At 36.3% G+C, this 17,403-nt stretch overlaps 1 protein-coding gene across 7 annotated transcripts in view; it reads left to right on the top strand.

Annotated features, from left to right (window-relative positions):
• Positions 1–17,403, top strand: part of HERC4 (HECT and RLD domain containing E3 ubiquitin protein ligase 4) — a 127,690-nt gene that overhangs the window by 85,384 nt on the left and 24,903 nt on the right. For 4 of the 7 annotated variants that reach the window (XM_061405119.1, XM_061405121.1, XM_061405122.1 and 1 more), the window contains 2 exons: positions 3,602–3,721; positions 16,948–16,971. In XM_061405119.1, the coding sequence (XP_061261103.1) occupies positions 3,602–3,721; positions 16,948–16,971 (144 nt within the window). Of the gene's footprint in view, positions 1–3,601; positions 3,722–5,534; positions 11,107–16,947; positions 16,972–17,403 lie in introns of those variants that run through there. The other 3 variants (XM_061405125.1, XM_061405120.1, XM_061405126.1) reach the window with 3 other exon arrangements.

The raw sequence follows: 17,403 nt of genomic DNA, 5'->3' as shown, positions 1-17,403 counted from the left end.
TTAGTGATGCAGTTATAAGGAAAAGATGTGATTTCTTCCCTTGTTAAGATTATAAATATAGAACAGTTGTATAATACAAATAAATAATTGTTTTTGATATAGCACGGTAAGTGCTAGATTAAGCAAAAGGAAGGGTGCTGTGAAACACATAGGAGGGCACATAACTCAAAAGAATTAAAGAAGACTTCCTGAAGAAAATAATGTCTTGTCAATTTTACCTTCCATACAAATGTATTTTTATGTATATTTTTAAAAACTGTGGACTTTATATGTAAATCTGTATACAGGTCTTTTGGATCGGTCTTCTATTCAGTGCCTAAATATTTCTCTCTTTTTAAAAGACTTAACAACTGATTTTGTCTTTAGTTATTAAATCATTGTGACTGAATTAACCGTTAACCATCATTTCCCCCAAAGTCTTAAGTTTGACTGAAATTTGTTCCTGCATGAAACCTGATTTCTAAATCGTTAGTTTTTATTCTAACTTGACGGTCTTCTGAGGCAGCTCAGTGGTATAGAATTCACCCACCAAAGCAGGAGACCCATGAGACATGGGTTAGATCCCTGGAGTAGGAAATGGCAACCCACTGCAGTATTTTTGCCTGGAAAATTCCATGGACAGAGGAGCCTGGCAGGCTACAGTCGAGTGAGTTGCAAAGAGAAAGACACAACTGAGGGGAAATATACACACATTCTAACATAGCATTTCTTATCAAAAACATGTCATATCTACGTGATATAAAAGCTGTAAACACTGGTTGCTACTGGTGAGGGAAATTGCAGTTTACCTTTTAAAATAAATATTTCAGATAAAAATACATCAGAGGTCAGTAGGATCTGGATCATTTTCAACAAATATCATTAAATTTTTAAAGAGTCCAATGTAATAGTTAAGGTATATATTTAGTAGTTTCTGCAGATGAATATTGGGCTACCTAGGTGGCTCAGTAGTAAAGATTTGCAGGAGACACTGCGTCTGGAAGATCCCCTGGAGAAGGAAATGGCAGCCCACTCTAGTATTCTTGTCTGGGAAATCCCATGGACGGAGAAGTCTGGCAGACTACAGTCCATGGGATCACAAAAGAGTTGGACACAACTTAGTGATTAAACAACAACAACAGCACATAAATATTGGAGAAGGAAAAGCCAATGAATTTTTGTGTATAATTGCTGGGTTTATTTTCTCTTTTAGTAGCAGTAAGAGTTAAGCTGTAAGGCAAGAGTTGTAAACTTTTTCTGTGGAAGTTTAGATAGTAATGTTTTCTACTTTGTGAACTGTGTGGTTTCTGTTATAACTGCTCGACTCTATTTTTAATGTTTTTTATGCTATTGTAAATGATAATTAAAATCATTTTTGATTGTTAGTAGTATGGAGAAATTTAGTTTTGTTGCTCATGTGGAGAAATTCAGTTGAAGTTTCACCTTGTACTCTGTGACCTTGGTAAATTAATAGTTCTGTCCTAGATTCATTTGCATTTTTAATGTATACAGTCATGATACTTTCTTTCCTTATTTAATTGGCTAAGACTTCCCAGTGCAATGTTGAATATAAACGGTTGCAGTGGACAATTCTTGTCTAAGTCTTCATCTTAGAAAGTTTTTAATGTTTTACTCATAAGCATGATATTAGCTGTAGAGTTTATATTTTGATTTTAAGGTGAGCTTTATCTGTTTGAAGAACTTCCTTTTTATTTCTGGTTTGCTGAGAGTTGTTATTATGAAGGGACGTTGAACTTTGTTAGATGCTTTTTTCCTGAGTCTGTTGAGATGAACAAATTATTATTATTTTTTCTCCCTGAAATGTAGTGAAATTCATTTGTGTTAGTTGAATCAATAGTGCATTCCTGGGATAAACTCCACTTGGACATTTTATATTATATATATTGTTGGATTTAATTTGCTCATATTTTGTTGATGGTTTTGTGTCTGTGTTCATTAGGGATGTTGATTGGATAAATTTTGTTTCTCATCAGTTTCTTAGCATCAGGGTCATAAAATGAATTAAGAAATGATCCCTCTTTCTCTGTGTTCTGAGTTTAAGATTGGTATTATTAAATTTTTGATAGAATTCACCAGTGAAGCCATCTTGGCCTGGACTTTTCTTTTGAAAAATGTAAATATTTATTAATAATATTAGATTTAAAAACTATAGTATTTTGTATTTCTTATCTTTCTTTTCCTCTACTTGATTGTCCTTAATTTGATCATTTTCTAGGTTCTTAAAGCTGAGAATTTTTTTTTTGGTGGGGGCAATACCACACAGTTGGTAAGATTGAACCCAGTCTGTGGCAGTGAAAGCACCGTGTCCTAACCACTAGACCACCAGGGAATTCCTGAGCTGAAGCTTATTAGGCTTATTGATTTTAAACCTTTTATTTTAGCATGATCATTAAATGCTATCAGTTTCCTTCTATGCTCTGCTTTACCAGCATTCCACAAATTTTGATATGTTTTGTTTTTATTTTCAATAAGTTCAAAATATCTTCCTAAAGCACCTGTCTACTTACTGCAACCTCTAGGTCATCTCTGAGTCTGGCTCTGTTGATTGCTTTTTCACTTTTTTTATGTGTCTTTTGTTTTGTTTACTTATCTGACTTTGGATATGTCTCACAAATTTTGAATGTCTGTAAAATAGTAAAAGCTGAATTTATTCCTGTAAATTTGTATACATCTTGTGTGGTTGTTAGTTTCAGGATTCAAGCCAGTCTATTTATTTTTGACTGACCTGAGTCTTTGTTGTTGCTTGTGGACTTTCTCTAGTTGCGGCAAGCGGTGGGTGGGGGGTGGTGGTGGTAACTCTCCAGTTTTGTTGGGATGGCTTTTCTTGTTGCAAAACATCGGCTCTAGGTGCTTGGGCTTCAGTAGTTGCAGCTTGCAGGCTCTAGAGCACGGGATCAGCAGTTGTGGTGCACAGGCTTAGCTGCTCCATGGCCTGTGGGATCTTCCTGGATCAGGGATCAAACCCGGGCCTCCTGCACTGGTATGCGAATTCTTTACTACTGAGCTACCAGGGAAGCCCTGGGATTGTCATGACTTCTTGATAAATGAATTCTTTTAGCATTATTAAATGGGCCTTTTTCCCTCTGGAAATGCTTGTCTTGAAATCTGCTCTGAGTAGTCTCAGAAAGTTGATGCTTTCTTTTGGGGTATCCCCCACCAAGTCTCACTTGTGCTTTCATGGTTTAAGAGTTAGCCAGAGATGAAGGGGGAGTTTACATTCAGATTTTGGGGCTTTAGCTATTCTTACTATTATTTAAGTTCCATTCTCAATCAGAAGACTTTATAGTTTCTAGTTTGTATTTTATATATATATATATATGTATATATATATATGTATATTTAATGGTATAGCTCATGTGGTGTTACATAAATATTTTTTTTTACTTGATTTTGAGGTACTAAATACAGATATCACATCTTATAAATCTTTGTATTTCTCATAGCACTTAGCATTTTACATATGGTAGGCACTCAGTAAATTATTTTTTATAGGAAGAGAAAATAGCTAAGAAATCTCAAACCTTTTTCTATTTAAATACTTTTCAGTCTCTTTCTTAGGTACTGGTTAAATTTAATGTTAATTACATTTTTTTTTTTGTAGGTGAATGAGAAATCTGGACAGATTATTCAATATGATAAATTTTATATACATGAAGTACAAGAATTGATAGACATACGGAATGATTATATCATCTGGGTCCAACAGCAGGCCTATGGAATGGTATGTTACTTATTGCATTTTATGATTTCTTTTTTTTTGTATCATTTGTTCTAATACAAAGTGAACAATTGTATACTATTGAAATAGCAGAGCTTTTATCCAGAACTCATTTTTTAAATAAAAACATATTGCAAAATAGCAGCTATATATATATATATTATGCAGTGTTTATAAATAAGTATTCAATTTTTATATAAAGCCAAACTAAAGACATAGATTATAGTTTTTTATAGAAGAATGCAAATATGACTTAGATTTTAAGTCTTATTTATTTTCTATGAGGTTGTCTCTTAATTCTCTAATGCTGAGAGTACTGGAGTGCTGATACTTGAATTCTAAGAATATATTAAAATTTTGATATCAGTGCCTCAGAACTACCAGAAGAGACCTGTGTGACCATTAATTCTTTCTTTTTCCCCCATCTTTTATGTTTTTAATTTGATTTCAGTTTTTTGTTGTACATCCACAAGTGTACATATTTCTTTCCATGTGGCTAAATCTCTAATGACTAGACACTTAATGTTCTATTGAAATAATAGCATAGGGACTTCCCTGGTGATCCCATGGTTAAGACTCCACATTTTCATCCCAGGGTGTGTGGGTTCAGTTCCTGGTCAGGAAACTTAAGATCTCCAAAGATCTGTGTGGTCCAAAAAACATAAAAATAATAACATAGTCTTATAAAACTTTAATTAGTCATGTGAAATTTCAGTATAAAATTGGATAAGCAGCTAGATATAAAACAGGTTTAATACTCTTATTTGCTGACCTTTGTAATATACTTAAGGCCAACTTTATCATCTGTGAAGCAGATACTTTAAGTAATATGCATATAGCAGTTCTAGAAAGGAGAAAGGAGCAGTGACCCCACAAGAGACTGAGCCAGACTTGCCTGTGACTGTCCAGGAGTCTCGGTGGAGGTGTGGGTCTACAGCGGCCCGCTGTGGGGTGTAGGACACTGAACACATCAGTCCTGGGAGTTGTGGTATGCTGGTATAAGTCCTTTTGAGGGCTCAGATGGTGAAAGTGTCTGCCTACAATGCAGGAGACCCGGGTTCGATCCCTGGGCTGGGAAGATACCCTGGAGAAAGAAATGGCAACCCACTCCAGTATTCTTGTCTGGAAAATCCCATGGACAGAGGAGCCTGGTAGGCTACAGTCCCTGGGGTCACAAAGAGTTGGACACGACTGAGCGACTTCACTTCACTTCACTTCACCACAGTTACCCCTACCATAATTTGGCCTGAGGGAGGGAACACAGCCCCACCCATTAACAGAAAATTGGATTAAAGATTTGCTGAGCTTGGCCCCGCCCACCAGTATTCTTACCTTGAGAACCCCATAAACAATATGAAAAGGCAAAAGGATATGACAGTAAAAGATGGACTTCCCAGGTTGGTAGGTGCCCAGTATGCTGCTGGAGAACAGTGGAGAAATAACTCCAGAAAGAATGAAGAGGCTGAGCCAAAGTGAAAATACCACTCAGTTGTGGATGTGACTGGTGATGGAAGTAAAGTCTGATGATACAAAGAGCAATATTGCATAGGAACCTGGAATGTTAGGTCCATGAGTCAAGGTGAATTGCAAGTGGTCAGTCAGGAGATGGCCAGAATGAACATCGACGTTTTAGGAATCAGTGAACTAAAATGGACCAGAATGGGCAAATTTAATTCAGATGACCGTTATATCTACTACTGTGGGAGAGAATCCCTTAGAAGAAATGGAGTAGCACTCATAGTCAATGAAAGAGTCCGAAATGCAGTACTTGGGTGCAATCTCAAAAATGACGGAATGATCTTTGTTCGTTTCTAAGGCAGACCATTGAAGATCACAGTAATCCAAGTCTGAACCCCAGCTACTAATGTTGAAGAAGCTGAAGTTGAACAGTTCTATGAAGACCTACAAGACCTTCTAGAAATAACACCAAAAAAAAGATGTCCTTTTAATCATAGGGGACTGGAATGCAAAAGTAGGAAGTCAAGAGATACCTGGAGTAACAGGCAAGTTTGGGCCTCAAGTACAGAATGAAGCAGGGCAAAGGCTAATAGTGTTTTGCCAAGAAAACGCACTGGTCGTAGCAAACACCCTCTTCCAACAACACAAGAGAATATACATGCACATCACCAGATGGTCAGTACCGAAATCAGATTGATTATATTCTTTGCATTCGAAGATGGAGAAGCTCTAAACAGTCAGCAAAAACAAGACCAGGAGCTAACTGTGGCTCAGATCATGAACTCCTTACTGCAAACTTCAGACTTACATAGGAGAAAGTAGGGAAAACCACTAGACCATTCAGGTATGACCTAAATTAAACCCTTTATGATTATACAATGGAAGTGACAAATAGATTCAAGGGATTAGATCTGATAGAATACCTGAAGAACTACGTACATAATAGATGTACAAGACGGATGTACATAACATTACACAGGAGGCAGTGATCAGAACCATCACCAAGAAAAAGAAATGCTAAAGGCAAAATGGTAGTCTGAGAGGGCCTTACAAATAGCTGAAAAAAGAAGAGAAGCTAAAGGTAAAGGAGAAAAGAAAAGATATGCACGTCGGAATGCAGAGTTCCAAAGAAAAGCACGGAGAGATAAGAAAGCCTTCCTAAGTGATCAGTGCAGAGGAATAGAGGAAAACAATAAAATGAGAAAGGCTAGAGATCTCTTCAAGGGAACATTTCATGCAAAGATGGGCACAGTTAAGGACAGAAATGGTATGGACCTAACAGAAGCAGAAGATGTTAAGAAGAGGTGGCAAGAATACACAGAAGAATATACAAAAAAGGTCATCTTCATGACCCAGATAACCACAAGGGTGTGATCCCTCACCTAGAGCCAGACATCCTGAAGTACAACGTCAAGTGGGCCTTAGGAAGCATCACTACAAACAAAGCTAGTGGAGGTGATTGAATTCCAGTTGAGCTATTTCAAATCCTAAAAGATGCTTCTGTGAAAGTGCTGCATTCAATATGCCAAAAATTTGGAAAACTCAGCAGTGGCCACTGGACTGGAAAAGGTCAGTTTTCATTCCAATCCCAAAGAAAGGCAATGCCAAAGAATGTTCAAACTACCGCACAATTACACTCATCTCATACACTAGCAAAGTAATGCTCAAAATTCTCCAAGCCAGGCTTCAATAGTACATGAACTGAGAAATTCCAAATGTTCAAGCTGGATTTAGAAAAGGCAGAGGAATCAGAGATCAAATTGCCAACATCCGTTGTAACATTGAAAAAGCAAGAAAATTCCAGAAAAACATCTCCTTCTGGTTCATTGACTATGCTAAAGCCTTTTGACTGTGTGGATCACAACAAACTGGAAAATCCTTCAAGTGATGGGAATAGCAGACCACCTTACCTACCTCCTGCAAAACCTGTATGCAGGTCAAGAAGCTACAATTAGAATCAGACACGGAACAATGGACAGGTTCCGAACTGAGAAAGGAGTACATCAAGGCTGTATATTGTCACCCTGCCTATTTAACTTATATGCAGAGAACATCATGTGAAATGCTGGACAGGATGAAGCATAAGTTGGAATCAAGATTGCGAGGAGAAATATCAGTAACCTCAGATATGCAAATGACACCACCCTTATGGCAGAAAGCTGAGAGGAACTAAAGAGCCTCATTAGTGTGGCTCACAACAAACTGGAAAATTCTTCAAGAGATGGGAATAGCAGATCACCTTATCTGCCTCCTGCAAAACCTGTGTGCAGGTCAAGAAGCAAAGGTTCGACAAAGGTCCGTCTAGTCAAAGCTATGGTTTTTTTTCAGTAGTCAGGTATGGATGTGAGAGTTGGACTGTAAAGAAGGCTGAGCACCAAAGAACTGATGCTTTTGAACTGTGGTGTTGGAGAAGACTATTCAGAGTCCTTTAGACTGCAAGAAGATCAAACCAGTCAATCCTAAAAGAAATCAGTCCTGAATATTTACTGAAAGGACTGATGCTAGAGCTCTAATACTTTGGCCACCTGATGTGAAAGTGAAAGAGGAGAGTGAAAAAGCTGACTTAAAACTCAACATTAAAAAAGCAAAGATCATGGCATCTGGTCCCAGGATTTCATGACAAGTAGATGGGGAAACAGTGGGAACAGTGGCAGACTTTTCTTGGCCTCCAAAATCACTGCAGATGGTGACTGCAGCCATGAAATTAAAAAATGCATGCTCCTTGGGAGAAAAGCTATGACCAACCTAGAGAGCATATTAAAAAGCAGAGACATTACTTTGCTGACAAAGGTCTGTCTAGTCAAAGCTATGGTTTTTTCAGTAGTCATGTATGGGTATGAGAATTGGACCATAAAGAAGGTTGTGCACCAAAGAATTGATGCTTTTGAACTATGGTTTTGGAGAAAACTCTTGAGAGTCCTTTGCACTACAAGGAGATCAAACCAGTCAATCCTAAAAGAAATCTGTCTTGAATATTCATTGGAAGGACTGATGCTAAAGCTCTAATACTTTGGCCACCGGATTTAAGAACTGACTCATCAGAAAAGAACCTGATGCTGGGAAAGATTGAAGGCAGGAGGAGAAGGGGACAGAGATGAGATGGTTGGATGTCATCACTGACTCAATGGACATGAGTTGGAGTAAACTCCAGGAGTTGGTGATAAACAGGGAAGCCTGGCATGCTGCAGTCCATGGGGTCGCAAAGAGTCAGACGTGACTGAGGACTGAACTGAACTGAATTCTAGCAAGGCCTTTCATTGGTTGCTAGGTACCAACTGCAAGCTCTTTGTGAATAGGCACTCTGTCAATTTATTCACCTGTACTTTTTATAGTGTCTCATATATGTCTTGTAGGCCCTTAGAAAGTACAGTAGTTTTTGAATAGCAGTGCAGTTTACTGTATGCTCTTTTTAGGGTACTCTTCCCTATAGGAATAAGGTTACTTCCAGAACATCTTGAACACTTTCTAGAACCTAGCAAAGACTTCCTAGGTACTTAGATCTTCATTGGGACAGACTTGTCGATTATTTTCCCCAGAATCACTAGGAGGCTCAGTCAAGTTTACAACCATCCTACAGATTTACGTCTATCCATTTGCTTATTCAGCAAATACTTAGTAAGAATCTCCTGTGTAACAGACAGGCTTCCGAGGTGGTGCTAGTGTAAAAGAATCCACGTGCCAGTGCAGAAGGTGCAAGAGACGAGGGTTCAGCCCCTGAGTTGGGAAGATCCCCTGGTGTAAGAAATGGCACCCCCAATCCATGCTTCTTTCCTGGAAAATTCCATGAACAGAGGAGTCTGACAGGCCGAGAAGAGTCAGACACGACTGAGCAACTGAAAACACATGTGACAAGCACTTATTTAGGTATTAGAAATACAGTGCTGAACCAGATGGATAAGGCCTGTTCTCATGAAACTTATAATCTAGTAGGCAAGATGAATAGTAATCAGGTAATGTGCACCCCTCTTCCCCTGCCATAAAAACTAATAATGTGCACTATATAGAGGATGAAAATAAGAGAAGGTAGTAAAGACTGGATGCTTTCTTGCAGTTGGGTAATCAGAAGAGTCTTTTCTAATGAAGTATTATCTGTTATCTAAATGAGAAAAAGCAGCCATGTAAGATCAGTGCAAGGAAAATTTCAGGAAAAATGAGTATCTAGTAAAAGACCTTAGGTGAGAACAAGTTTGATATGTTTGAAGGATAGAAAAAGGCCAGTATCAAATGGGCTTCCAAGGTGGCGCAGTGGTAAGGACTCCACCTACCAGTGCGAGAGACAAAAGAGACACTGGTTTGATCTCGGGGTTGGGAAGGTCCCTGGAGTAAGAAATGGTAACCCACTCCAGTGTTCTTGCCTGGGAAATCCCATGGACAGAGGAGCCTGGCAGGCTACAGTCCCTGGGGTTGCAAAATGTTGTACATAACTGAGAGACTGAGCACACACATGGCTAAAAATAAGGGAATGGGGAGAGTTCTGAGAAACAATCAGAGAAACATGCAGGTGCCAGATCATGGAAAGTTTAGTAGGTTAAGATCAGAAATACAGATTTTATCTGAAGTGTTATGGTTAGCTGTTGGAATGCTGGTGAACCTAAGGTGAATATTGTACAGTGTAGTTTATATTTTGAAATAACTACCCTGTCAGCTGTGTGGAGGTTGGAATGAGGGGGATGGAACAAAAATTTAAAGGGAGACTAGTTAGAAGATAGTTTTAGTAGGTTAGGGGAGAGAAAATGATGAGTTTGGCCATGGTTGGTAGTTGTATAATGAAAGGAGGAAATAAATGGTCTTGAGTACCTCTGGATGTAAAAGGGACAAGAATTATTGATGGATATGAAATGAGGAAAGGACAACAAATGAGATGAAAGGTAGAAGGAAAACTAGAGTAGTGTTGTGGAAACTGGAAAAGGGAAGCAGAAATCTGTATTGAATGCTGTTGAGAAACACGATAAAACCATGGAATTGAGCAGTGAATTTGGTTTCATGAAGGTCACTGGTAACCTTGATAATGCCAGTCTAGGGTAAGTTATGCATAAGAGAAATTTAGGGGTGAGGAATAGGGAACAGCATTCATAGGCAGTACTTTGACAGAGTTCTGCACTTGAGAGGAGGGGGTAAGAAAAGTAGAGCTATAGCTGGAGTCAAGGGACAGCAGTTTTTTTAAAAAGAAAATCCTTGACTTCTGGAAAGCTTTGAATAAATATTTCCTTTTTCCTTCCCTGTTTTAACTAAAACTCTCATCTAGATAAAGCTTTTCACATTCTTCCTCCAGAGAACTCCTACGACAGGAGAAAAACCATATTTCTTGAGGTTATTAATTTTCCCTCTGCAAGACTTGTTTGAAGTGTCATATTTCATCTTTGAGTGAATGCAGATTTCAGGTTTAATAAGTATTTATTGTAAAAGGAATTAAAATTATTTACCATGAGGGACACTGATGATTCAGACAGTAAACTTTTTTTTTTTCATTCTAAGAATTTGCATGTAAGCTCTGACATACCACCTCGGTAACCTTGGTCTTTGAGCAGTGTTTTTGAGACTGCATTAATACATAGACTCCTTTTAAAATAAAACAATTCCTTTAAGAAGCTTAATGTTCACTTACCCTGTTTATGACCATCTTATTTAAATGTATACAAATACTAAACTAGTTCTAAGCTCCTGGTTCTTAGCTTTTAAAAGAATTCTAAAGCCATAACACATTTGTAAATTAATTATAACACTACAAATTTTAAAATGAGGTTATTATTTTAGTATGGAGGATGATTATGTTGTCTTGATCAGGAATCTCCGCTCACAACCTGATTATGCTAAGAAAGGAGTGTAACATAAGAGCACTTAGGTTCCTATATCATCTCAACATTTTTTGTGTTTTTCTTTTTTATTAAATCTAATTCCTTGTGGTATATAATAAATCCTTGTTGCTTATCTATTTTATGTAGTTATTTATAGCTATAATCCCCTACTCCTAATTCGTTCCTCCTACTCCCTCCCCTTTGGTAACTATAAGTTTGTTTTCTATATGAATCTCTTTCTGTTTTGTACACAGATTCAGTTGTACTGTTTTTTAGATTGCACATATAACTTATATCATACAGAATTTGTATTTCTGTCTGACTTACTTCACTAAGCATTTCACTCTCTCCTGGAGAGTTATATCCTCTTGGGTCACCGTGAATTAGGTCTGATGTCCTTTGACATCTGAATTTTTGCCTAGTGTGTAGGTTATAAAACAGTTCTGAACAGGTTAAGAGAAAATGCCAGTCTAATAGAACCTTTAAGGTAGCAATAATCTTGTGCTTTGTGGTAAAGCTGTGGTTTGAATGTTTGCTTTTAAACCTTACAGGCTTATATCCAAACTTCTCTTTGTGTATAACTGTGATGATATCAAATTGAATTTCCTTAGGAACTCTTTCAATGCCACTGTTTTCTGGTAAGAGGGAGACAGTAGAGGACCATCTTATTTCAAGATTTTCCAAGTTGCTATACTTGAGAATTGCTGTTACTCTCCTCTTTCAACCACATGATTTTCCCTTTTCTCCATTTATAGACAGACTGGTATTGAATATGTGGTTGTGGCAGTGGAAACTTGTTCTTTAATTGGCACAGTGGATTTAATATCATATCTTAGAAATCAGAATCTAGAACCCATGATTTGGGTTCTTCTGATCTTCTGGAAATAGAAGGCTGACAATTTACTTTGAAGGTCTTTAAATAACTCAAGTAGTTTATTAATTATATTGTGATATCTGAAGGAGCATTCTGTGGGAGAATTCAAACCACTTTCACATTTACATATAACACTAAAGGCTTTTTTTCCCTGAGACTGTTCAATAAAATTCATACTTGCATTACTAGTGTTGACACTAGATTGAACATCATGTGGGCCTTGTAAGTAAAGCTAGTAAAGTTTTAAAGAGTCTATCCTAAAGATCCAAGTTATTTTGTGATGATACAGATATGTGTATGTGTATTTATATAACCAACAGATATATACACATATATATGTACTTTATACAACATACATATGTATAACATTATTGAACAAGAATTATGATCTTGAAATAATTCCATTCCTTTGGTGTGAAAGTTTAAAATATTCCTTGATAGAACATAGTTACTATGAATTATAAAAAATATGTCTATAAATTTTATATATACATGTATTTTATATATGTAAATATATGCACTGTGCTGTGCTGTGCTTAGTTGCTCAGTCATGTCTGACTCTTTGCAACCCCATGAACTGTAGCCTCCCAGGCTCCTCTGTTCATGGGATTCTCCAGGCAAGAATACTGGAGTCGGTTGCAGAGATTGAACCCAGGTCTCGTTCATTGCAAACAGATTCCTTATCGTCTGAGCCACCAGAGAGACAAAATATATACACATATGTATGTGAAACTTCACCTTGTTCTAAACACTGCAACAAGATTATTTCACTTTTATTATATTGCTTTTATTATATTTCTCTTTATGCTCTAGTCTGTTGAGATTTTTTTTCTCAGATTTTCTTTCCCAGTCAAGTATTTTAAGCATCTATCAGGTATATAAACCTTAAACTAACACAGAGCTATATGTCATTTATAATTCAATAGAACTAGAACAAAAAAAACCCATTTGGTATATACTTTTAAGAATGCATCAGGTATATGCTTTCCTTGTCTCTAAACATTAAAAACTAATTCTGTGAATTTTTTGCACCCCTTATAATGTCCTTTTTTATGGCTGAGACTAACTTTTCACCTCATCCTCTTTTATTTTCCCATCCTCTTTCATCTGTTTCCCTCTACACATTTCCGTGAAGTTTTTGCTTGATCTCCTACTCCTGCCACTTACTATTAATATATAAGCTTCTCTGTTTTGTTTTTCCAGACTCTGATATTAGGATATGAAACTTTTTTTCAGTTGGATTCCTTTTGCTTTTTATCTCTTTTTCTCCCTCTACAGTAAATAGTTTCTTGGCAAAATAAAAGGGTATGTGAGTTTTCTCTTTATCTTCTGCTATTTGATGTCCCCCCACCTCCCACTTTCTAGATACTATTCTTAGTTTATTTGCTTACTTCTTTTAACTTTGCTCTAAAATTGTTTCTAAAAATACTTTAGTGGGAAATTCCCTAGTGGTCCAGTGGTTCGGGTTTTCACTGCCAAGGGCTGGGTTTGATCCCTGATCGAACTAGGTTCCCGTAAGCTGTGAGGCATAGTCAAAAGACAAAAATACTTTAGTGGTTACAACTAATCTTTTTGCTGCTTTTTCTTCCCTTTCTTATCCTTTTTGTTACTGTACAATATCAATATATGTCTAGTAAAAATTGGTGAATGTATAGAAAGGTCTATGCTAAGTCTTTGCCTGTTATAATTGAATCAAGTTAAGCATTTTTAAAAGTGTATATTCATTTATTTCAAGAACTGTGTATGTCTGTGTCAGATACAAGTAAGTACTAATTAAATATATTTGATAAACTGGTAAAATTTTTAGTCTTTAATATTATACTTTATACATTTTTAATTCATAACTTTTATTTCAGTATTAATTTTGCCATGTTTATAAGTCATTACTGTATTTGTTCTGTGGAGTTAAGGTTTTATACTTTAACTATGGACAATGCTGAGCTAATGACATGACATGGTCACCAGCAAACCAGGAAGATAGCCTGACGTAACACCTGGGAGGACCAGCTGGTACTTCCTGGGTTTGAGCTTCTTCCTCATTTAATGAAATGAAGAAATTAAAGTATATTTGCATACTTTAATATTTGTGATACATTTAATCCTTGCATTATAAACCTTGTAGTTATAATATTTCCCAGAATGTTGTCATTTGCTTTTTAAGCCCCCTTGTAATCTTTAATGGCATTAATATTTTGTGGATTCTTGGACTGATTCCTTATGCCTTGAATTACCAAGTTATGTTTGTATATTTTTCATTTTCTTCATGTTTTAGAAGTATCTTTTATACTTCTGTCTAGTCACCAATACTTCATATTTATTTGAATTACTTCAGTAACTTCAGTATCCTCTGTTTATACTTATTCTGTGTTTCACCCTTAAATAATGATGCCACCAGCAATGATACAGTGTTTTGCCATAAGTAATATGTTGAAACTAAAACGTACCAAGGAATTGCATCTTTTTTTGTCTAAAACTAAGTAAATTATCATTCACTATTGATGTTTAAAGCAGCCTTAATGAAGTTTGCTTCAGACAATGAGACCCTGGCTTTTGAACATTCCTTCATGCCTTTCTCACTCGGGTTTCTAGGACATTGGGTAACTAAAATTAGGCATACTTTGACCTAATTTCAGGGGCCCCAGTGGACAAACAGCCAACAGATAGTGCTTGGGTATGTGGATTTGGAGCCAAGAGTAGACTGTGGGTTAAATGATACGATGGATTTTCAGCAATGGACCTTTAGTTGACCACACATATTTTGCTAGTATCCTGTCCGCATACCACCCCCCTGCCCCACCCCACCACTACCACCACTTAGTTTTTCTTTTAAATTTCCCTTGGAAATACTACTATGGCTCAGTTAGACTCGAAACTAATACAGTAACTACTTTGCAATCCTGACATTTCCCAGAGGAGTTTACCCTTGCTTTTGTATGTATTTACTTTGTTTTCAATGTTTAAGCTTTTGTCTTAGGTTTCTTAACACTTAAATTGAAATTTCTAATAGTGATCTTAATCTGGTTTTTCCTTTGATGCTTCTTCCCTAGGTAAATCATTTTGCTTGGTGTCTTATAATCTCTCTTCTTTTCCCAAGTTATCCACATCCCATTATTTTTTCATATTTCTTCTAGCTTACATCTCTCTCTACAATCAGACTTATGGTTTAGTTGCACTGTAAATTCTGACAGTCTTCCCAATGCAAAATGTTATGCCTAGCATTTTTCTCTATTTACGTGTAGCAACAAAGTACATATAGGTTAGTGTTTCATTATTAATAGTAAAATCCATCTTCCATGATACCAGGTATGAAACATAGTTATCAGATTGGCCATAGGTAATCAGAAAAATGTGGAAAGGTGTTTCTTACTCACACTTTCTTAGTTGTAGTAGGACTTTAAAAACATCCCACAAGATACATTTAGTACTATATAAGTATTTCAGGTGTTCCTGTTAAATTGCTTTAAATTAAACTGAGTGTAATCTAAATGGCTTTTTCTGCAGAACAGCTTCTATAATATATCTGCTAGTACTGCCACTGGGATGCATATGTAGTGATAATTTGGCACTCAGAGTTTTTTAAATTAAAGAAACAATTATAAATGTTTATCTTTCTCAGAATAGGAAGTTAAAGTCATATTTACTTACGTTTATACTGTCTTGGCTTTATTTGGCACAATATAGTGAATAAACCCTAAATGTTTGCTAATATATTAAAGCTTCCAGTGATACCCCTTGAGGCATATGCAAGAATGTAGCCAACTGCAGAGTTAGAGGGAACAGTTCACAAAGACTGCCCTCACTTCTGATACCAGTTGTGAGGTTGGAAGATTCCTGGAACCATTCTCAGGTTCAATAATTTGCTACAAAACTTCACAGAACTAATTGGAAACTATTACATTGACATTTACAGTTTATTATAAGGAGAGAGTTCAGATTAAAATCAGCCAAGGGGAAAAGTGCGTAGGGTAGAGTCTGGCAAAGGTACCAAAGACTGAACTTTTGTCTTCCTCTCCCTGAGGATCATGGACAAGTTACTTTCCTAGCATCTGTTTGTGATACAGAGTATTGCCAACCAAGGCAGCTCACTAGAACCTTGGTGCCCAGAGTTTTTATTGAGGCTCCATCACGTACTGCCTATATGGCTGGCCTTTAGTTGCCAACCCTTCTGCAGTAAGAACTGATAACCACATATCCCAGAGTCTCCAGGCAACCAGTAATACTCCTGTTGAGGTATGAAATTCAAAAGTCCTATAGATTGTCTTCCAGAGCAAAATCAGACTACTGGGAGAGGATCTCTTTGGGTAAGATTAACTCCTCACTGTACAAGGTACCATCTGCAAATTTAGTAACATACTTTTGGAGATTTTAACCCTTTATTTGAGTCTGCACTCTAAACATACACAAAAGCTTTTTTCAAGAAAGTGTTGTACATTTCTGGTCAATGCAGTGGTAAGCTTTCATTATAATTTTCGTTATTATACCCTTCATGAATATCTCTCTCGTTTCATTTCTTGTTTCTACTTAGCAACCTCTATGCCCTGTCTCGTACTTCCTATTTTAAGCTAATTTAATGTTAAAGAATCCTTAGTATTTAGATACCTGCATTTCACTGGTTATTTCTGATGAATAACAACTTATGGCTTATTTTCTCCGTGTAGCTCTTTAATCTACTAAACACTTTTCAAACATTTTGTCAAGATTAACCAAGTCTTTGAGGAATATTTTCTCCCATTTTCCAAGTGGAGAAATTGGGCCATAAAATTATTTCTTCAAGACCGAATTAGTTGTAAGATTAGTTTTTCTGTTCTGCTTAAATTCTGCAAATGACGTACTTACTTGCTGAAACCAAATTTCATTATGTTCAAGCCTCAGTGATTTTCTGATCACAAGATATCTGAAAAAAGCTCTTACTACATTTTTAGATATATAAGGTATATGTAGAAAGGGTAAGTTTTGTTGTAGATGTATTTTGGTCTACTTCATTAATTCAATATTCTACTGTAGCAGAATAAATGAAATGCTACTTTGAATAGAAATGGTTAAATTTGGACACTAACATTGCTCTTTCCTCATTACTGTTACATTCTGCACTGCCGTCTTAGGATGTCAACCATGGATTAACTGAGGTAAGTTTGGTGTAATAAAGTCTCCTGTTCAGAGTAAGATACACTCTGTGTTGTCTTAAGTGATTGGAGATCCCAAGCTTCCTCTTTTTTGTGACTGTAAAACATATATTTATATATTTATTTATATATATATATATATATATATATATGAATGAGTGTATAGAACTTGCCCTATATAACATTTCAGAGGAATTTTCTGAAGAAAATTAGACCCTTTTTTCTTTAGTTAACATTACACCTATATGATGCCTTTCAACAATGTTTTAAAATATTTCCTATCCTCTTAAAGTCTTTCAGAATAAAATTTATAGTGTCCTCAGAATACAAAAAAAAGCAAACTTGTAAAATTTAACAAAGGCTTACACAGAAGGCAGAAAATATTTTATGTTAGAGAAGTGGAATTATCTTCAGTTTTTAAACTAATAATTGATA

Source organism: Bos javanicus, chromosome 28, assembly GCF_032452875.1.
Source record: "Bos javanicus breed banteng chromosome 28, ARS-OSU_banteng_1.0, whole genome shotgun sequence".
NCBI classification, from domain to species: Eukaryota; Metazoa; Chordata; class Mammalia; order Artiodactyla; family Bovidae; genus Bos; species Bos javanicus.
The sequence above is the reverse complement of the archived record's forward strand: the minus strand, read 5'-3'. Positions and strand labels throughout refer to the sequence as shown.